Raw genomic sequence first — 22,427 nt, 5'->3', positions numbered from 1 at the left:
GAAGGCTGAGGCTTGGGCCGACATGGGCTGCTCAGGTTGCCCTGAGCCCGGTGATGCAGCCGGTCCGGCCGGCATCCTCGCAGCTCCGAGCTCGCGGGGCGGGCGCGGGCTCGGGCTCGGGCTCGGGCTCGGGCTCGGGCTCAGCCCTGTGCAGGCGGGTCCCCACAGCCCCCGGCCCCGCCTCGGCCCCGCCTCGGCCCCGCCTCGACCCCGCCTCGGCCCCGCCTCGGCCCCGCCTCGGCCCCGCCTCGGCCCCGCCTCGGCCCCGCCTCGGCCCCGCCTCGGCCCCGCCTCGGCCCCGCCTCGGCCCCGCCTCGGCCCGGCCTCGGCCCCGCCTCGGCCCCGCCTCGGCCCCGCCTCGGCCCCCGCCTCGGCCCCCCCCTCGGCCCCGCCTCGGCCCCGCCTCGGCCCCGCCTCGGCCCCGCCTCGGCCCCGCCTCGGCCCCGCCTCGGCCCCGCCTCGGCCTGGGGCGGGTCTCGCCGGCCCTTCCGCAGCGCGGCCCCGCCGGCCCTCCCCGCCCCGCCGCTGCTCCGCCTCCTGCGTGCCGCCGAAATGGCGGAGCTGGAGGTGGGGCAGCACTGCGGGGTGCCCGAGTGCCGCCAGCTCGGTAAGGGAGAGCGCGGCGGGTCCCGGCGGAGACGGGGATGGTGGGCCGGGGTCAGTGGGCCGGGGTCGGTGCGGGGTTGCGAGGGGTGTTCCCCCGTTAGGTGAATGCTCTGTGCTGCTCCAGCCCTGCACGGTCCAGTGCCAGTGCCTGTCACCTCGGTTGCCTCACTGGGTGGTTAACAGCCCGCTTGCCCCTTCCTCACACTTGGTGCCTTCAGTGATCTCGGAGAGTGTGACTGGAAATGAAACCTCTCAGAAAGAAGCAGCAGAACCGCCCGTACCGAAAACTTTCTGAGGGACCACTCGGAGATGAGGGGATCGAGATGATCGTGACCTGAGCTGCGTGGTCCAGTTGCGTGGTGGTCTGTCAGCATAAAATCCGAAGGACTGAGGAGCAGAGTAGTAGACTGGACCTGGCATTTGCTGCCATTAATGATGTGGTGGAGTTCGGCAGACAGTGATGAGATTTTATGTGTAAGAATTTATGTGGTAGGCAGGGGATGTGTACAGAGGCTTAGAAAGTGTGTGCAGTTTTAATCACCTAAGGACAGTATGTATGATATCATGTGAAGAAGGAGCAAGATCATTATCACTGTCCAGTGGAGGAGATGCTCTCCCTTCCAAAGAGCCAGCATCGCCTCCAGTTGGCAGCCCATTAAAAAAAATGTAAATCATCCACTGTCAGTAAACAGTGTTCTGAGTGGTCTTGCAATAAATTCAGTTTTTAACATAACTAGTAATTTTGATGGCTAACCATATGTTCCAGTTTCATAGCTTGATATTGAAAAAAACCCTGAATTTAAAGCCTAATTCCAATTTCTGGAATGTATATAAATATAATTTACCTGCTCATATATTTTTCTGTAATATTAATTAGGGGAGTTCACAAAAGCCACTTCTAGCTAAAGTGTGGATGCAGTTGCTAAGTATTCTTATAAATATACCTACCCTGTGATGTTGGTAAGCAAAAGTTAATCATGTGAAAATTAAGCCAGAAGCTATTAACAAAACAACAACCATGTTGTCTTAACTGAAAACTAATCTCTTTGTTTCAGATTTTCTTCCTTTTGTATGTGATGGCTGTTCAGGCATCTTTTGGTAAGTTCATAGAATCACAGAGTACCTTAGGTTGAAAGGGTCCCACAAGAGTCAACAAATCCAACTCCCTACTCCTCACAGGACTAAAACTAAAGCATGCTACTACGTGTCATTCAGACAATCCTTGAACTCCAACAGGCTTGGTGCCATACCACTTTCTTGGGTAGCCCAAGTTCCAGTGCCCAACTACCCTCTCTAAGAACCTTTTCCCAATGTTCAACCTGAACTTCCCGTGACACAGCTTCTTTTCATTTCCTCATGTTGTATGCTTGGTCACCAGGATTTCCTCATCCCAGGTGAAGAATCCTGCACTTGCTCTCATTAAATTTCATACAGTTGGTGACTACGCAGCTCTCTAGTCTATCAAGAATCTCTCTGTGCTCCACCCTCAAGGGAGTTGACAGCTTTTCCTGGTTTAGAATGGTTGGCAACCATAACATGTATCCAGATAATTTATAAAAATACTAAAGAGCCCTGACACTAAAATTGAGTCCCGGCTAACTCCACTGTCCACCAGATTGAAGGAATTGCATTAACTGTGACTCTCTGAGCCCAAACCATCAGCCATTTGCTCACCCATAGTACTACAGACTTGTCTAGCTGTGTGCTGGACCTTTTTGTCCAGAAGAACGTTCTGAGAGGCAGTGTCAAAAGCTTTGCTAAAATGCAAAACACCACATCTGCTGGCTTCCCAGTGTCAGCTAAATGAGTGGCCTTGTCACAAAAGGAGGTGGCTGATTATGTTTTCTTCTTGAAAAAATTTTGAGGTTTCTTGCATGAAATCAGAGCCTGCGCTTTGATTTACACTTCAGATTAGCAGAGGGCGGCTGAGAGAAACTCAGAGATTGGGGGCAGATTTCACTTCTAACATATCAGAAGCCTTCAAGGGATTTCTGCCATTATGGAAGAATTTTGAAAATCCATTAAAACAGAGAAGCTCTGGTTGCTTTGAACTGAACTCTTAAGCATGCTAATGTCTTCATTCTCTTGAAATGGTTTGTTTCTCTTGAAGCATAAGTTCCAAAAGCTAAATGTTTTACATTTTGAGAAAGAATATGATCTATCCATTCAAGAAGTGAAATGCATAGGATAGAACAAACTTTGGAGAAGATTCATTATATGATTGAAGGTTTTCCATGATAAAGCTTGTCAGATTACTCTTTAAATACTTAAATGTTTTCACAAGCAAGTCTTTTTTCCTGGAACATTGATAACAGTGTGATATTTTCTTCTTTTTCCACAAAGCCTTCAGCACAGGAGCCGGGATGCTCATGGGTGTTCTGAGGTAATCTAATAATATATGACAGCCTTAAATTAAAATTCCATGCAACTTAGCTGTGTGTTTTCAGACTAGATGAATGCATATGGTATATAAGTATGAACTATTTAACTCAGAATGTGAAGGACTTAAAAAATGAATCTACTCTTTTTCTTCCTCTCAGAAGTAAATTGACTTTGAGTAGCATAACAGTTCTTTTTCAGCCTCTGAGCTAAACATAACCAGGGCAGAAGTAGAATGGAGAGCTAGCACAGATCTTTGAGAAAGCTGGGTTGGTAACATATATCTGTAGTATCTGTTTATTTACACAAAATGCTTTGTACTTACTCCTAGGTGAATATAAGAAACAGTTCCGTGAAACCTGATCAGCACAGATCTTACCCATGCTCATACAAGGACTGCAATGGAAAGGAGCTTTTGCCAGTGTTATGTCCTTACTGTGAAAAACATTTTTGTCTCAGGTGAGTGGAACAGAGTGTTTAAACATCAATATTCATTTAATAATGTATGGAAAACACAGTTGAAGTTTTACTTTGTTGTTTACAGACATCGTCATCAATCAGACCATGAATGTGAGAAGCTGGACACACCGAAACCTCGAATGGCTGCCACCCAGCAGCTCGTTCAGCATATCATAGGCAAGTACAGAGGCATATATATTCTTTGTGTTTTATTTTTTTCAGAATACTATTTGAGTTTCTGACCTCCATTAAGGGGTCAGGTTTGACCAAATAAGAAGAAAGGGTGGGAATTCCTTGGTTAAATAGCCCTAAACTTGCATGTCAACATTCAATACTGTTCATCTAAACTGAGCCAGAACAACAGTACAAGGAGCATCTCTAAAGAATAAATAGGGCGCAGGTTTCTTTCAGAATTATTGTCTTGTTGTCATTCTACAAGTATTATACTATAATTAATTGTATCTAGCCATTATTTTTTACGTATTAATGCATGTGCAAATAATGCAGTTGTGTTGGATGTACATGTCAATCTGCTGGGATCACACCCACACAATCAAGATGCCCAGAAAAGTCTGGTTCTACCATGTAATGTTTTGCAGGTTTTAAACAAGCTCTAGAATGGGAAAGAGAATAAACAGCACTACCCAGCTGGACAGTGGGGCTATGTGTAGAAGGGAGGACCTGAAATGTTGCCGTATGAATGCTGTGATGGCCACAGGTGTAGAAACTCCAGAATTTGTATCTATTTTGCAGCTTGTGTTTATATGGTGATAATGTTCACCTTTCAATGTAAAGGAATTCTGCTAGAACTAAAAATGCTGATACATGACTTTGGGAAAATATGAACAGACACAAAAAGGGATGGGATCCCTGACAATACAATGAGACCCAACAGACTAAGTGGGTCTATGTCATATAATATGCTCAGGAAACTGTCAGAATGATGACACTAACAGGAATAATATTGTTCTCAGATTCTAAAAAGAGTGACAAAGTGAAAAGCAAAAAACGGAAAGGAGCAAAAAACAGTGAGACAGCAGCAAAAGTGGCATTAATGAAACTGAAAATGCACGCATGTGGGGACAAGTCCTTGCCTCAGGTCAGTGATGTTTGTTTTCAATAATTGAATTCTCAAAGGAACTGGAAAGATTACTAAATTGTTTGATCTTCATCAAGTTACCTCGGTTCCTTGGTTTTGGATTTAATTTTTCAAGACCACAACCCCTTAAATGTACATTTCAGCCTGGTAACCAAAAGCAATCTCACTAGTCTTATGTCTGTTATAAGACATCTGTGTGGAGCTTGGAACAGTGGAATCAAATTCTCTTACTTCATGGCAGAAATGCCTGCCACATGGCTGTCACATAGTACGGCAGGGACAAACAGAGTCTTTTGGGGATTCTTGGCAGAAAGATGACAGCACTAAGTTTATTAAATTGTATTATTTTAGCAGAATTTGATGATCAGCAGGGCATAGAATTTCATTATTAGACTAGAACAGGATTTCTGGAATCACTGTAGCACAATTTTGTAAGTAGTGCAGCACAGAATTTTATAGCCCATCTTAGCTTGTGGTTCCTTATCACCTGGACCTTTTTTGCAGATAGTGTCAAATCTTAATACTTGTCTAGCAATATCAGTATTTCAGATCATCTAGCCTTGAAACATGTAATTGCTTGGTTTCTCCACCAAGACTGAATTCATATGTTGGGGCATTGCAGTGGACAATGTAGTCTTATCATAAGAATGTGCCTTAAACATTTGAGTTTGCTAATTTTGAGAGTGTAGCGGGATGAGTATGCCAACCTAGATTGGTACCAAGATGTTTCAGGTGCAGATTCAGCTACTCACCCAGAATTGGCACCTGAAGATTGAGGGTGTTGTGTATAAACAAAAACCATTTGTATGTGTAAAAAACCCATCTGAGAAATTATTTTCATAAACTGCATAGCATGATTATCATCCCACTCATGAAACAGGGAGGAAGGAGGTACAGATAACCTTCAGTACAATACTGTGGGTACTGTGATCATCTTTTTACAGCTGAAGTTTCTACAAAGGTAAAGTGATGATTCCTTGGGCATCCTCCAGGTTTGTTCAGGCCAAAAAATCTGTCCAAGTTTCACTCATTTCCTAAAATAATAAGAAATTACCCATTCTTGGGAATTATCCAAACTTCTGTGAAGGCAAATGGAGTCCCCATCTAGAAACAGTTTTTCATGTGCCCTTTGCTTTGGGAGTTAGTAAAGGGACAGACAGGTATTTTAAACTTCATAATGGTAGTAGTTAATAAGAATATTGTCACCCTGAAAAAAGAGAAGGTCTGACACTAGGGGGTTTATTAGACATTTTACTGTTGGAAAGCAGGAAAATTAGCTTCTTCCATTGGGCATCTGGTGGGTGTCTAGTGGTTATTTTAAACATCAAACAGCTTTAAGTAGGGCTTTACCTCATTTTCCCATAAGGAAACTTTGCCCTTGAGCTCATTTTAGTGGACCATTCCATTTCTTGACTGCACCATTACTTTGAGGACAGGTTGAACACCCAGGAAACTCCACGACTGTCCTAGGATTTCTGGATTTTTTTCTTTCTTTTTAATGAATGTCATTGTCAGGCTACACAGTAGAGGGCATGAGACTGTCAGCAAACTGTTGATTAAATCCTGCCAGAGTGGTAAGACCATCAGCTTTACCACAAACAAAAGCTTTCCCTAAGCCTTCCTTATTTTATCTCCAGTTAGGGTGTAACACCACCCCTCGGGTGTTCAAGGGAGAAGTCCAACATAATTAATTTGCCAAGTGAACCAGGGGGCTTATTTCCTGCCCACAATCCATTTGGTCCCCAGAAAAGGTGACCTCCTGTGTAAGGCCCTGGCATTGAGTCTTCATCAATTGTTTTAATGTTTGTCTTATTTTTCATCTTTTTCTAGACAGAAAGAATTTACTTTCAAGTATTTTTACCAAAAGGGAACAAAGAGAAAAGCAAACCCATGTTCTTTTGCAGTAAGTGGAGTATTGGCAAAGTAGTAGATTTTGCAGCTTCCTTAGCAAGCCTTAAAAATGACAACAACAAATCAACATCCCAGGTAAGTCAGCAATAACAAACATTTTCCAGGTTGTTGCATTTTGGTTCTGGTTTTTCTTTAGCCTTTTGAGCCTCTCCCACCCCACTTCTTTCACCTTGGATAGGCAAATCTTGGTGTTAATTTCTGTCCCATTTGTCTTACAGAAACTGAGATTATGCCATACTGCCTCTGGAGAAGCCTTGCCATTTGAGCACACACTGGAAACATGGCTATCTGATAAAGACTATCCACTGTACAATGGAGGGAATATAATTCTGGAGTATCTTGATAATGATGTTCTATTTATAGAAGATACAGAATCCTACTTTAGTTAGTCAGTAAATTTCCACAAGCAAAAAAAAAAATGCTGTATTTTTTAGAAGCATGGTATTAAAGCAAGTCCAGTTTTCTTTTTAAATCACTGGTATGCCAGAATGTCTTCTTTTGTAAAGACACAATTGCCATCAATTTCTCAATTGCTTGACTGACAGAAGAACTGTGTCCTCAAAGGAAAATTATAATAACTAGTATTACCAATATTCACATTCTAGAATAAATTCTTGCTCTGTTGAGCTGTATTATGTCAAGAATTTTTTCTTAAATTTGCTATTTATTTTTGTGTAAGTGGTGGGGACAGTATGTCTTAATAAATAATGAAAATATAAACTTGCAGTACGACAGTTTTCTGAAGGAAAGAAACATACTGTGCTAATGCAGCATCTTTTCTACATCTACACAAACAGATTTGATTGCATTTGGCAACCAGCACTGTCCATACACCAGGTTCACATTTTCTTCTTGTAATAGTTTAATGATATTTAGGAGGAAAGCTTTATGAAGCAAAAGTAAATTCACTCAGGTGTCTTCCTGATTGTAAATCTTATTGTGTGATTAGGTGAGGGATAAAAGATCTCAGGAAGCCTGTCAATTATTTTGCTTCACACAAAACTGTAGTTTTGACATTACTTAGGTATGAATAAATTGCTTTACTGGATGTGTTTGGGATGTCATGCAAAGGAAGATATTTTTGATTTCCATGAAGGAAAGGGTTTTCAGTGGCTGGATATTTTGGAAATCTTTGTCTTCTGTCAGTGGAAAGTACAGGAGCATTTTTCTGCTTTCCCCTGCCTGTCTCTCCAGCTGTTATCTTGCTTTCCAGTACAAGAGGAACAGTTCCCTTTTGCCTTGTTACTTATTTTCCTCCCTTTCATCTGCAATTGTCTAGCCATCTTTCTTTTTATCTTAGGCTGCTGTGGTACAGATTATGCAGTAAGAGCCCAACCAGCATGGTGGAACCAGTGAGCTGGGAAGAGCCCTAAACAGAACATTTTCCCCACCCTGTTGCCACAAAAGCAAGTGAAAAATACTTTTGTGCAACAGGGTCATTTCCCCTTTTTTTAGCAGAAAATCTTCTGCTAAATCTTCAAGAATTTTCTACTTACACGCTTCCTCCTGCCCCTGATTTTTCTGCCTTAGCATTTGCAGGCAAAATAACTGAAATAACACTTTTTTGTGGATAAAGAGAAGATAGACTTGGGATGCAGGAAGTAAATCTTTGGGGAGACCTCAAAGGTTTTACCAGCATGGTTGCTTTCATCAATTGCCAGTAATGGCTAAGGTCTATCAGCCTGTAAATGACAGTACAAACATGGCAAGTCACAGTTGATAAGACTCCAAAAAGTTTTCACTATCATCTTATTCCAGGAATGTGTCTAGGATTGTACACAGCTCATTCCAGGTAGTCTTCAGAAACTGAGAAGCAAAACCAAATTAGTCTGACAGATAAATACTTGAGAAGAGATGAAAACTCCACCCTAATCAATAGTACTAGGAACAAAAGCAGAAACTTTTCCAGACCTCCAGGATCTTGCATAGGTTAGAACTGCTCTCATTTTACCTGTTTAGATTCCGACGCATCTTTACTTAGCATTTTGTTTTGTTTTGTTTTTTTAAACTCAGTGTCTTAGCACATTTTCATACAGAAAGTTCAACAACTACATTTGAAAAAAATAAAATACTTCAGAGGAGTCAGTTCTCATTTGAAATCACCGTTAATTTTACAGGTCTGTGTTTAGAAGGTGCTGAATTGTTTCACTTCTAAGTTAATAAACAAAACTTTAATTTCTAGTAGATGCAAAAAAAATGTATGTAAAGTTATGCAAGCAAGAAAAGGAATTTATCAAGAGAAATACCTCCTGACTTTACAACAAACAGTACTTTCAGCCAAACTACAAAAATAGGTGAATATCAAGCATTTTAGTTGTTCTAGCTGTAATTTTAGAGAATGCACATGGTCAGGGATTTACAAACATTTTGTGAGATGCTGTGGTAGCAGCTTCTGGCCTTGTTCCAGTTCAAACATTGCTGCAAGGTTGCCTGGCATGTGTTTGTAATATATGCAACAGTTTGAAAAGGGTTGTATTAACACCAAGAGTTCAATTCTGCTTGGACATCTGACCTGCTAGATCAGCTGGGCAATGCTGTACTAAACAAAAAATAATATATCACACTAAGAAAGCAGGCAGTAATCTCTCATACTTTCATTTTCACAATTTTCTATTTTTGTGTTTGTTTTGGAAAAGTAGGCACCCTGGGGTGTGATCAGTCCGGTCTGCAGACTTTTTTTACGTCACCTCTGTTCATCCAGTTTATCAGGTGACACATAAAAATACACCTTGCAGCTTATTGTTCCTCCTAGAAGCCTCATATATAAAATACACAATTTCGTTTCAGCTGGAATAGAAATTGTGGTTTGGATTAGGAAAATTCTTATACTTGTTAGGAGATAACTTCAGGCATTCCTGTTCTACTTCTGTTGATTTGAAGGTGAATGCAGAATTTGAAATCTGTAAAACCCTTGCTGTTAAGTATACATTAATGATGTCAAAAAAACCATTTTTCATAACACTCATGCAGTCCTAAATAGATTGCACTGAGGCATGTTCAGCTGCTTGCCTCAACAAAAACCGAATCTGAGCCAAAGTGCCTCTTTCAGTGGTCTGTGTGCTTTTGGTATAACCTTGTAAAGAATGATTTGCAAAATAATCAATAAGAACACAACTTATCATCTCTGTAGTTCTTTAATGACTGTGAATACTTTAAAAAGCAGGCTTATTCTTGTTTATGAGATGGGAAGGGGGAAATGTGGAATTGTACAGTGACTTGCCCCACTCAACAGATTCAGTGAGAGTGGAAACCTTTTCAGTGATGTGGAAAGGGCAAAACTAACCCCCTCTGGCCTAGCTGTGCCTTGGGTTGGCACTGGGGCAATGGGGTAAGACTGCTTCTTTTGCTGTGGTAGACATTTTATGATTATTTTAAGTGTAAAGCAAATTGCAACCCTTGCCCTGTTTAGCCAGATCACCATTTTACATAGGACAGTCAGTTACATCAGCTGCAATTTGTAAGGACAAAACAAGCCCTCAGTGTTTTGTCTTTACCTGATAACAGAAAATAGGCTTAAAAGACAACAGGGGAGAAAAACCCAAAAACCGGTATCAGTCAGGCTTGGAAAGTTTTTTCCTCTATATGATTTTAATTAATATTGAAGATGCATCAGTTGCACTGCAAATTGCTTTCAAAAATCGTTGAGCTCTGTGTGAATTCACCCTTCGTGAGGGTTCTGAGGCACTGACACAGGTTTCCCAGAGATGATGCGGATGCTCCGCTCCGGGAAGGGAACAAGGCCCGGTTGGATGGGGCTCTGACAACCTGGTCTAGTGGAAGGTATCCCTGGCCACGGCAGAGGCGCTGCTTATGATCTTTAAAGCTCCTTCCAACGCAAACCATCCTTTCAATTCTATGATAAACTTCAATCGCGTGCTCCATGGGAGACCATTTACAATATCTCCGTCCTGCCACATCCAATTATCAACAAAAAGTCGACATCAAAGTCTTAATTTCAACACTTCCCCTGTAAATTTTGACAGCGCCGGCGCCGAGGTGCCCTCGCCCAGCCCCGGGCTCCCTCACACGCAGGCGCGGGCGCCACCGAGCGGCGGCGGGGGCGGGCCCGCGGCCTCGCGCGCGGCGCCTGCGCCGGGGCAGGAGAGGCGCTGTGAGTGCGGCGCGCGCCGCAGCCGCCATTTCGGGCGCCGTGAGGGGGCCGCGCGTCCGGCAGCGCTCGGGACGCGTCCTGCGGCCCGGGGCGGGCTGGGGCGGGGCGTGCGCTCTGCCTGTTTCCTCCTCTGAGCGGTACTTCAACCAGGTGAAGGAAACAACTTCGAATTTGTAAAAATTAAAAAAAAAAAAAAGGAAGAAAACAAGCCATAATAATTTTTGGCATTAATCTTTCCTTTTGCTAGGCTCTTTATCTCGGGAAAGATGGCAGATCCCTGGCAAGAATGTATGGATTATGCAGTTGGTTTAGCAAGGAAAGCTGGGGAGGTATGTATAAGCTCTTTATAAATAATAAGGTGATTTATTGAGTCTAATATGTGTAGAGCTTTTGAAGGAGGTTGATATTGGAATTTCTTTTGGGTAGTGTTTTGTCAAAAACTTAAATGGGCAGAACAGTTTGTGATGTTCAAGTACAAGATTAGAGTGTCTTTTATGTTTGGAAATCTGTTAACTTAAGAAAACAACTTTGCACTTTTCCTTGCCTTGGAGTCCGATTAAAGACTAAGGAATAACTTCTGTTCCTTGAGTTTGATTTAACAATAAAATTCAGAATTGTGGTAAACAAAGAGCATCTCGATTTTCACCCTTAAACTACTCCTGTCTGCGGTATTATTTTACCACGTGAAAGCTGGTGATAGTTTTTTCTTGGGAACACCTCAGTCAGCTTTGTACCGAGGCTCTTTGATGGCACTCAATACCATATTGTGTTCCCTCTATCCTTGGAAGTGTCCATGGCCAGGTTGGACGGAGCTCTAAGTCTAGTGAGAGGTGTCCCTGCCCATGGCAGGAGAGCTGGAGCTAGATGGTCTTCTAAGCTCATTCCAACCCAAACCAATCTATGTTTGTTTCTCTTCATGGAGACTGCTTTGCTTCTGTAAATAAGAACCATCCCTTACAGTAGTGATGTTTTGCCATATGAGGTTTAGGATGGCTTAGAACAAGAAAAAGTTTGTACATCTTGGCAAAGCCTCAGCACAAGTGGTTACCAAATGTTTTGGTTCTTAGTAGTTCTTGTTAGTACATTTGAAGGCTGTGGCAGCCAGTCAAGATGGCACATGTAATAATTCTCTCCCCTGGAGCTGCAAAGTCTGTGGAACATTGTCTCTGCAACGCCTCATTAAGTAAAGTCTTCCCTCAGAAAATCTTTCTGAGTTACAGTAAAATAATTCTGTGGGCTGTGAGGCATGGGTTCTTGCTTAAGCTGGAAGTGATAGTTTTAAAATCATAAATGCAGGGTCTAACTAAAAATACCTGACTTGACCACAGTGATAGGTGTTTATTCAAATCTGATATTTAAATTTGCAAATCTAAAACTTGTCTTTACAAAATGGACTCTATTTTCATCTACCTGGAGATCTTCAATTTGTAGTTAGATTTAAAGCCATGTTAAGCTTTATACTGAGTAGGGACGAGAGATCTAAGTCCCAGCTCCTGCAGGTAAATCTAAGTTATGTCACTGCTTGTGTTTTGTGTGTGCAGTACAGAAAATGACTGTAAAAATTATGTTAAGTTTTTTTGAAAACTTGATATTTTCCATATTGTTAACAGTGAAAGATATTTTTCTTTCTATTTGCTTTTGTTTCAACAGATAATCCGTGGAGCACTCAAAGAAGAAATATCTGTCATGACTAAAAGTTCACCTGTGGATCTAGTGACAGAAACTGATCAAAAAGTAGAAAACTTCCTTATTTCTTTGATAAAAGAAAAGTATCCTTCTCACAGGTATGGCTTGTTGTATGCTTTTGACAGAAGAAAAATGGAAAGTTTATGATTCTGCTTGGTAAAGTTGATTACAACTGGCGTGCTGGCAAGTTGTAGCATTACCTTCAATAAATTAAGTATTTTAGGGTAATAGTGGGTTGAAGTTTTGCCCAGGGATGTAGTAACAAAATGAGATGCCCCCAGGTCTACTGACATGAGCAAAACTTAGGCTGAAGGTCACTTCCACTTGACAAACTTCTTGGTTATTGTGTTGCAAAGTCTAAGGTGGCCCCAGGAGACCTGGAAACCAAATTTCTTGTCTGCTTTTGAAACTAGTGTGCCTTTGCTGCATGTGTTGGATGGGTCCTGTGGAACTGGGTGTGCCTTTGGCAGATCTCATAGTTTTACAACAAAAAATATCCTTAAATGAAGACAGGGTCTTCTTCTTCTGCATAACAGAAAGACTGTCATACAAAGTACTGGTTTTCTTAATTGCTCTTCCCCTTTTTTCCCCTTCTTCCCTCCCTCTCTATACCCCTGTCCCCCACCCCCTGAAAAATGTACTCTTGAAGGGTAATCTGTATTTTGCTTCCATGGGTCTGTCTTCAGCATTTTGACGTAATGGCTCAAGTTTAATAGTTTCCTTAAAGTCAGTTGGCTATTTTTTTCTTTCATTTTTTGGAGATTTTGTTATTGTAGCCTTGTGTGTGAAATGCAAGAAGTCTATATAGAACTGGAACAACTGAGGTGGTGCAAAAGTTCAGTAACCAAATTAGTGTAAGCATACAGACTTTGTGGAATGACCTTGAAATAACAGTTTCTGTGACACTGATAAGCATTTCAGAATATTTTAGCTTCTTTTTATTTTAGGTAACCAATGTCACATTAGACATAATGGTACTGAACTTCTAGTGAATTACTCATCCACCTATATTCAGTCTCGTTTTTCTGAAGGTCTGCTGCTTTTTGGAAACATGCTGTTTCCCTCTGATTAGTCATCCTCACTTCTGTAGTTAATCATAAAACTCCCAGTCAATATTAAAGAGCCCTCATCTGTTTCCTCACCGTAGTTATTTTACGTGGTTTTGGAGGAAAGTGTGTTTGCTGCAAACTTTTCATAGGTTGAGTAATGTGTGATAAATTGTGACAACCTACAAAAGGCCTCAAAGAGAATCCCTCCCACTTAGACTCATTCTAATAATTTTGCAGTCTAAAACACTTTCCTGAGCAGCAAAACTTGTGGAATTTGGGGTTGCTGTGTCCTGTGGTTTAGTACTGTGGCTGAGCATGCACTCACCCATCTTCTTCAGGAGCTCTAGTTTGAATTTCATCCCTTTATCATGTTACCATTTTGTCATACTTGTAAAACTAAACTTTTGAGACTAACAACTTTCTGTCATATTTGGGGTGAAATCAGTTTTCAAATTTAACAGTTGCTGCAGTGTTCTAACAAAGTATGTAAGACCACAGAGGTGTTCTTCACTGAAAACACGAACTGCAGAATAATGTTGTATAGCACAAATAAGCTGAAAGGCGTAAATATCTATAGGTATTTTGAACAAAATTTCATGATGCTGTTACTGGAAACAAGTTATGAAAACATCAATGTTCTGAATGCTAAATTCTGGTATTATTTCTGTGTTGAAACAAAATTCTTTTCCCTGCATATTGTGCTTATCCTTGACATTATAAATATTCATGTGAGCTTGGTCAGAGATGGTTGGTGCTTTCTGGATAAATACTGTATTTCTCATTTTTTTGCATGTGATCACTGGTGATACTCAAAGCTTCATCTCACTTTTAAGAATTTCAGTGTCAAGGACAATGTCGTAATTCAGACATTTTAAACATTTTCTGGCTTTAAATGTGTTTCTACTGTAGCTTTATCGGCGAAGAATCTGTTGCAGCTGGAGAGGGCAGCATTCTGACAGATAACCCCACGTGGATTATAGACCCTATTGATGGAACTACCAACTTTGTACACAGGTCCACCTTTCATTTTTTTTATGTTAGCAACCTCAGCTGATTACCCTTTTTCTTCAGTTCCATGAAAGTAAGGTTGTTTTTATTTTTTAAATAGTTTTAAAAGGGATACTACAAACTTGTTAATGGTTACAGATTGCTGCTTATTGACAGCCATTGGGCAGTCTTTGCAAGCATCTTGATATTCCTGATAGTGTTGTAATAGTCTTGCTTTGTCACCTACATCACTTGTTCCATTTGAGGGCTGTATTATATAGCATGGTCAGCAGCCTTTGGCATGGATTTCAAAGATAGATGGGCAGATTTCAACAGGAACAGGATGCAGAATAAGAAGTTGCAGCATCTTCAGAAAGGAAATAACAGCTTCAGGTGCTGATTTCTAAGAAATTTCAAATCCATTGAGGTCTAGGAGCCCCAACTATGAAAGAAAGCAGGCTATCATCACCAGCAGTTATCAAAGGTATTTCACACCAAGATGAGGAGGGGACTTGCAGAGTAACGCTGATAGCCTATTAATTACATCTTTGAAATGTGATAAATTTTGGCTCCAGTGAGTTTTTCTGAGTCTGCTTGATTTCAGTTTTAAAATGAATGTGCTGCTATGTGCACAATGGCTTTCAAACACTCTGAATCCTGCTGAATAACATGTTCAGAAAGTTATAGGAAAATAACCGATTCTGATGAATTGACAGGCTTAAAAGTTGGTATTTTTGCAGAAGGAATAAAAGCAAATGTCTAGGAATTGAAAAAAAGGTAAAAATTAATTAATTAATTGGTTGATTGTTTTGAACTTAGACTGAGTTGCAATCCACCATGTCTTACATAGTCCCACTGTCTTCACTCTTCCTGCATTCTTCAATATCTCTCTTTTTCATGACTTTGGTGAGGAAAGGGGAGGTGGTGGGAGAGGTAACTTGGTTCTTTCTATGGGACCATTTTGTCCAGCTTGTTCCCTCTGACAAAGGTTGGTAGCATAGAGGCTTGTTTGCATTCTTTGGCTGTAAAAAACAGTCCCTAGGCTAGGAACAGCTGTAACAGAAATGGCAGCCCCAGTGGGTAGAAAAGTTTGTGCTTCAAATGATAAATTGATGTTGTTGGCTCTATTGTCAGCTAAATTGTGCAAATTGCAGAAAACTCGGTTCTGTATAGTCCAAGTTTGTTTTTGAAATATACATTACATTTAACTGAACACCGTGTTTTTAAGTGTAAGGATGGTAATAAAAGAAATTTAGGATCTACTATAAATTAGTGAAATGTTTTGTTTTGTAGGTTTCCATTTGTGGCAGTTTCAATTGGCTTTGTTGTAAACAAAAAGGTAAACTTTTTATTACTTAATATCTAATCAAATTCAAATTAATTGCTTGCTTCTACTTACAACTAAGTTCTGTAATTTCCTATTTCACAGGAAATAGGAATAAAAGGAAAAACCCTACAAGGTATTTTTCCTTTTTCTTGCAGATAGAGTTTGGAATTGTATATAGTTGTATAGAAGACAAGATGTATACTGCCAGAAAAGGAAAAGGTGCATTTTGCAATGGTCAGAAACTGCAAGTATCAGGCCAAGAAGGTAAGCTGAACTGAGTAGCTTCTTTCTGGTAATTGCCAGATTGCAAGTGAGACAGGAGAAATTTGGGACCTGGGTATATTGGTATTTTTTAGCTCATAGTTTTGTTTTGCAAGACTTTCTTTGACCATGGGCTATTTAGTTTTGAGAAACACTTTTTATGTTATTTTTGATGCATATGATGTGATCTGTGCAAAATCAGGACTCAACAACAGAAGATTTTATTTCCCATGTATTGTAGTTTTGTTAGTTTGTTTCTTTGTCTTTAATTCCCTGTGTGTCTGCAATCTGTTTGAGATTTTTCTTTAGAGTGAAACAAATCTGCCAAACAATTCAGCTTTTCCCAGGTTGGTTTAAGTCAGTACCACTCTTCTATGCTTACAACCCTACATCAAGTAAAATCCATGCTTCAAATGACATCTTCAAGTATCTTAAGACTGTTTTAATTTTTATAGCAATAGAATTCTATTTAGTACTGGCATCGGTTAATGTATATGCACAGTTGGAGCAGATCATGCTTCTTTCATTGTGGTTTTTTCCCTGCAATTTTCCAAATAATAATAGTTTTTTATATGTTTGATATATGTACTCTTTTATTAGGATACCTCATACTTTTATTCAGTCTTGTAAGAAAGCAGTGAAGTAAACTCTGCTAGTTACTGTGACTATTTAAGTTTTGTTTCTTTTCCAGATATTACGAAATCCCTTTTAGTGACAGAATTGGGGTCAAATCGTGATCCAGAGGCTATAAAAATTATTCTTTCTAATATGGAAAGACTTCTCAGTATTCCTATTCATGGGTAAGATACTTCCTATTTTTATAAATATTTAAATATACTGACAGTGGTTAATATTGTAAATACAGTAATTTTTAGAAAGCTTTGGATGCATTGTATTTGACACCTTAAATATGATTTAAATGTTTCTCTGTAGTAGCTGCCACGAGAAACTCTGTTTCACTTTTTCAAGCTGATACATGCAGAAGAGAACCCTAACAATCAGTGTTGAGAAGCAAAGCATGTTTGGGCTTGCAGGACTACAAAGTGTTGTATTTACTAGTTAAAAAATTAATTACAATTTTGTGCTTTTTTTTCCCCCTAGATAAAACTGGATGAACAGAAGCTATATGACATTTCTTAATTTCCTTTCCTTGTAGTAATGAAAATTGTTTTTATATATATATATATATATAAGACAAAAGTAGATGTCCCTTTCCTCTTTCAAAACCATACAGTTTTAATCTGTCTGAGTAGTTTAAATTGTCCATAAACTGCCTATTTTGGTTGCATTCCCTGCTTTTTCTCCTCCAGATAAGCCAGTCTACATTTCCTTAAACCATCTTGTATAAAGGCGTTTTCAGTAGACAGTTTTTCATTACTCAACCATATCTGTGTTTCTGATCTAACAAGTTTTATGCTGAGATTCTCAGGATTCTTGTTTTGACACTTAACATGTAGGTTTTTTCCTACTTTTAAAAAGTCTTCTGATGATGTTAAAGAATTTATGCTAAGATGTAAGTAGGAAACACATTTTAGATGTGTTGTGAGTTCAACATAGCAAGTAAGTGTGACTTGTACAAAAAACTGCAATTATTTCTCTTAACAGTAAACTGTACATTAAATTGTAACTGATAGCAGCTAAACTAATGCAAGAAGCAACTTTAATCAACTTCAGTCTCAAACTATTGTTTACAAATAAAATGCCTTAAGTTTCCAGAAGAAACTGGAATTTGTGACACAAGGGTTTGGTAAAATTATCCAGACCAAATTTATGCTGTGTAATTTAGTTTTTATGATTACTGTTAGAGGGTTTGGAAAGTCAGAGATGGTTACTGAGCGTCACCAGAGAAACTGAAAAAAAAGTTTCCAGCACTGAAAAGTGTATAGTGTTCAAAGAGCAGAATAGACTATTACTGTTTTATGGAAAATTATCTTCTAGAATATATTTTAGTTTAAGAAATAATTTAAGATGTGTTTAAACAAAAATTTATTAACAAAATTTGTACATGTAATTTCTAGAAATTCACTGCATTTTGAAAACTCTTCAAGTAACACTTCATTTCCATTTTTCATGTTTCACTGCAGCACTTCATGATGCTTGCTCTAGTTCAGTTTGCTTCCATCATGACATTTCTGTGTTCTCTGTATTTTCTGTTACAGACACTGTAACTTTTTTGCAAACTTCTCAGTTAAAACAACATCTTGTGTCTCCTTTAGGATTAGAGCTGTTGGTACAGCAGCTGTAAACATGTGCCTTGTGGCAACGGGTGGAGCTGATGCCTATTACGAAATGGGGATTCACTGCTGGGATATGGCAGGAGCTGGAATCATTATTACTGAAGCTGGTGGAGTACTGCTGGATGTAACAGGTAAATACATGGGCCTGCATAGTACTCTCTTGTCCTTTTAAATGGCTAATAGAGAGTAAAATGTAGCTGAAATGAGAAGGCAAGTTCTTTTCAGTCCTCTTTCCAAGCTACCACTGCTGAGCAGTTCCCAACCCGTTAATAGATGAGGAACAGGTGAATTGTATGTTCTTAAGCAAGATGACAACCTTTACTCCCTTGGCTGGACTCCTGGAAAAGTGAAAAAAGACAGTAAACATACATTGAAGAGAATTTAAATGCAGCTCGCTCATATGAGATTCCTATTGTGTTAAATGCATTTTTGTCCAGAGGAAAAATTTGGTCCTAAATGATAATGTATGATTTATACTCAATTTTTTCAGTGCTTATTTTCATACCAACTTTTAATTTTATTTATATATACAATGGTTGCTTTGTTTGCTTTGCTTTCTAGGTGGACCATTTGATTTGATGTCTCGAAGAATAATCGCAGCAAGTAGTCGAGCTATTGGAGAGAGGATAGCCAAAGCCCTTCAAGTAATTCCTCTGAGAAGAGATGATGCAACCAACTGAACACCAAAGCTGCACCATAAATGTCCTTATCCTAATGTTGTCTCATTTTCCCACATGGTGGTCGTTCTGCCTTGAATAGATGGTAGTCTTTCAGTACTGGTGTTGCTGCTAAGTAGAGTTTGAGATTGAACAACATTCTAAGTAAGCTTTAACTGTTGAGTATTTTATTTAACATCACAATTAGATAAAATCTAGAAAAATAAGTAAAGATATGCAACTAGTATTTTCAAGTTTTATACTATACTGGAACATATAGCAAGAGACTCTGATGTATAGATAAATAAAGATCTGAAGTTCTGTAAGTGACAAAAACAAAACCCACTATCCTAATGCCACATCATCACATCTGATCCTGAACCCAAGAAGATGAAGGCATTACTGTTTATCCAGTCTTTCTCTGTCTGGTCTCCAGTGTATCCATTTCCTTACCTCATTGCAGTTTTTGTAGAGGTGGTTCACACATTTCCAAACCTGTTGGTTGCTTGTAGTTTTGGCTGCAATTTAAAGCCTTTATTACTTCCATATCATTGGTTTTGTAGTCATCATTCTGCCTTTCCAATGGGAGATGGACACTGTCTCTTCTTTAGCCTTGTATGTGGCCAGTACACTTGCAAATCCCTTACAGTTTCAAAAGTAATAGTTACTGTGCCAGAAAATATGGTCTTCTTCCAGAATTAAGTTCTGAGACACCTATCACCAAATGTACTTATTTGAAATTAAGATGCAGTATGATTTTTTGTTAATTTTGATTGGGTTTCTTCATGGATGAGTGTGTTTCAGTGTCTAAGGAATCATTAAATCCAATGATTCCTTTGACTTCAGCTGGCAAAAAAATAAGTCCATAGTCCATATTTTTTACATAATTTTCTAATTTTTTGTAAGCTACAAAAGCAATGACCAACCAGGACCAGGTTTCCATTATGTTTTACAGAATGTACACAGAGGAAGATATATACCTGAACCTAAAGTGTAGTGATTTAATTCTAGGTGTCAGTTATTGTAAACTTCGAAAATTATAATGGTTCTCTGCATTTTTGTATTTAAGATTGTTAAAAGCATCAGTGCACTGTTCAGATAATTAATGCACTTTAAAAAAAAGATGTCACGTTTTTTAGACTGGGGTTTTTTTGTGTTGAAAAGAAAGTTGTCTCACTGGTTGTTTAGTTAAGACACAGCAGTGCTTTGGAAAACCTGGCTTTATGTACTGCTGTCCCACTATTTTTACTTTGAAAAATGGTATATTGAAGTTTCATGAGATTGCATATTATAAATGTCAGGTTTTTATATCAGTTGATTTATGCAGATTTTCAGAAACACGTAATTTTAAGATGTATCTAATACCAGATGATTAATGTTAACAAGATCAGCCTCCTATTCCCAAAGAGCCAGACTTAGAATTACTTTACTTGTTAAATTCCTGTTGACACGGATGTAAACCTTTTGAGCATTTCACTGTAACTTTATTGTTGTAAACAATATGTGTGGGATCATGGTTATTTTTGAAATGTCTTCTGTACCATTTCTGTGGCTTTTGTATAACAAAATCTGCATAATTTTATTTGTGAAATGGAGATGTGTCTAAAAAGTACTTAAGATGGGAGAACGTGTTAGAAATAAATACACTTTAGCTGCAGTGGCTTTAGCTGTGCTTCCTTTCTTAGCAGTCTTCAGGTCTAGTGCTGTGACCCATCAAACTGGATCTGGGGGCCTCAAACTGTTGGAGTTGAACACAGCTTCCTCTTGGCCTCTGATGTGCTCGATCATAAAGTGTTGTGCCTTTAGATGTAGGATTATGTGTGCACCTGGAGTTGGGTTTTGGAGCAAATATTTCATCTTACTCCAATGAGATCATGATTCATTAATCTTCTCCAAACTCAAACTTTATGGGTTATTTTGCCAGTCATTTGTGTTGGAGGTCTATCAGCTAGTTGAAGCATGTGGCTTCCTTATTTTTGGGTTTCCCAATAATGTTATCTGAGAAAAAACTTGTTATGATTCTTATCTTGGCCCTTGCACTCTTTTTGTGTTGGAAACTAGCTATTTTGCGAAGCATTGTCTTCTCAGATACCTCTTCAATATATGCCCACTTCTTTTGTCATGTGAAAGGACACTGAAATGTAATTAGTAAGTTTAAAGGCATTTTGTTTCTGATCTAGCCCGCAATTTTGACACCTTTTTTTAATAAAACCGGGAAGTCGAGATTGCTGTGTATTCAAAATGCTTTTGAGAGTTTATATATGAGGTAGTACCTGAATGTTCAAAACTGTAAGAGGTGTGGTTTTGTTGCTTTGAACGATGGGGTGGCAGAATTAATCCTCTTAGATATTTTAAAAATAATTTTTAAGATACAATTATGTTTTTACAAGGTAGCTTTTGCTGGGCAATGAGACAATTGAATAGGAAGGGCAGATACCACAGAATGAACAGACTAACTGCCAAGGTTATAAATATTCCTCATGAAGGATCAAGGATAGAGGGAACTTTATTGCATAGGTTTTCCATGAATAATGCAGGACTTCAGCTGGAAAATTCCACTGTGGTTTGAACATCAGCTCTGAATGAAGAACACTCAAAATTTACAGGTGCAAGAAGATAAAGTGAACAGAGTCAGCAACTGGAGTGAGTGAAAAAAAAATTTAAAAACCACTACTGGAAATAAAAGGGCTAAATGAGGAAATTTAACCAGTCCCTTCGCCTTTACTTTGAGAATTTAAATGGTAAACATTGTCACTACAGTTACTACAGAGCCCACTGCTCGTCTTAAAACGGTCTTCAAAGTGGGGACTGATTTTTAAGTCTAAAATCACTAAAACACTAAAACAAGTAGTACTGCAAAATGGGTAATAGTGACCTCCAGCACTGCTGTGTATGCAGGAGCCTTCATCTACTCTCCTGGCAATCATCTGTCACTGGTGCTCTCCATTTATTGATTTGCTGATCAGTTGTGATTGTTTCCTATGATGGCCTGCAGAACCTTGCTCTAGCTGCAAAGGAGAGTATTCCAGTAGATGCAATCCTGCAGAGCTTTTCCCAACATTAAATATTGCCATAGTCACAAAATGCTTCAGGCTCTTGTCAGCCCTCTTCAACAACCCCTCCTGTGCCCCACCTCCCCTTACGGAATATAGGCTATTCCTCATATCTGTGACCTAAAGCTGTGGTTTAATTTTGCTGAGTCTAATGTCCATGGGAACTAGGCCTTCTGAGTAGATAATAAATGTCATCTTATGGCTGTGGTAATGAAGCATTTTAAATAAAGAACATATCTTTCTTTTCCTGAGGTTCTTCCCATCCTCTCAAAACCAGCTGCTGATTCAATACTATTCATTACCTGTGAGGGAGGTAATTACTTCCTTCACCAGTCTGATCCTGTTGCTACACTGCTGGCAGGCAACTCTCCGACAGCACACTGGTTTTGGATCTACAGCAGCTGGCATGGCTGCCTTTATTTGCACAAAGTCCAGGCACCACAAGGATGTCAATGATGTGACACCTCAAGAGTGTCAGCCAGATCTCGTGGACAGCAAAATCCGTTCCACCTCTGGATCGCTGCTTGTCCAGCACCAGCAGCAACAGTGAATGTAGTCTGTCACATCATGCACCAGTTTGCACAATCTTCACACAAAGATCTGCAG

At 39.5% G+C, this 22,427-nt stretch overlaps 2 protein-coding genes across 2 annotated transcripts; both read left to right on the top strand.

The window, feature by feature from the left end:
• The first annotated feature begins 483 nt into the window (after positions 1-483).
• Positions 484-7,137, top strand: ZFAND1 (zinc finger AN1-type containing 1). Its single transcript, XM_030971671.1, has 8 exons — positions 484-607; positions 1,662-1,704; positions 2,950-2,989; positions 3,317-3,444; positions 3,530-3,621; positions 4,419-4,543; positions 6,374-6,529; positions 6,673-7,137. Exons 1-8 carry the CDS (start codon positions 553-555, stop codon positions 6,841-6,843), a joined length of 810 nt encoding a protein of 269 aa, XP_030827531.1. The 5' UTR covers positions 484-552; the 3' UTR covers positions 6,844-7,137.
• A 3,444-nt stretch (positions 7,138-10,581) lies between these two features.
• On the top strand, positions 10,582-19,626 carry IMPA1 (inositol monophosphatase 1). The gene is made up of 9 exons (XM_030943617.1): positions 10,582-10,715; positions 10,813-10,894; positions 12,216-12,349; positions 14,210-14,314; positions 15,581-15,626; positions 15,770-15,878; positions 16,567-16,675; positions 18,092-18,243; positions 18,674-19,626. The coding sequence occupies exons 2-9, from the start codon at positions 10,832-10,834 to the stop codon at positions 18,790-18,792; spliced, it is 837 nt and encodes a 278-aa protein (XP_030799477.1). The 5' UTR covers positions 10,582-10,715; positions 10,813-10,831; the 3' UTR covers positions 18,793-19,626.
• Positions 19,627-22,427: the final 2,801 nt, after the last annotated feature.

The sequence above is a fragment of the Camarhynchus parvulus genome, chromosome 2 (assembly GCF_901933205.1).
Source record: "Camarhynchus parvulus chromosome 2, STF_HiC, whole genome shotgun sequence".
In the NCBI taxonomy this organism is placed as follows: Eukaryota; Metazoa; Chordata; class Aves; order Passeriformes; family Thraupidae; genus Camarhynchus; species Camarhynchus parvulus.
This window is presented reverse-complemented; position numbering and strand designations above follow the sequence as displayed.

Coding starts and splice junctions, on each gene's coding strand:
- ZFAND1 (XM_030971671.1), top strand. CDS start 553: ATGGCGGAGCTGGAGGTGGGGCAGCACTGCGGGGTGCCCGAGTGCCGC. Junction 4,544..6,373: donor GGGACAAGTCCTTGCCTCAG/GTCAGTGATGTT, acceptor ATCTTTTTCTAG/ACAGAAAGAATTTACTTTCA. Junction 6,530..6,672: donor ACAACAAATCAACATCCCAG/GTAAGTCAGCAA, acceptor TTTGTCTTACAG/AAACTGAGATTATGCCATAC.
- IMPA1 (XM_030943617.1), top strand. CDS start 10,832: ATGGCAGATCCCTGGCAAGAATGTATGGATTATGCAGTTGGTTTAGCA. Junction 12,350..14,209: donor GAAAAGTATCCTTCTCACAG/GTATGGCTTGTT, acceptor TTTCTACTGTAG/CTTTATCGGCGAAGAATCTG. Junction 14,315..15,580: donor ACTACCAACTTTGTACACAG/GTCCACCTTTCA, acceptor TTTGTTTTGTAG/GTTTCCATTTGTGGCAGTTT.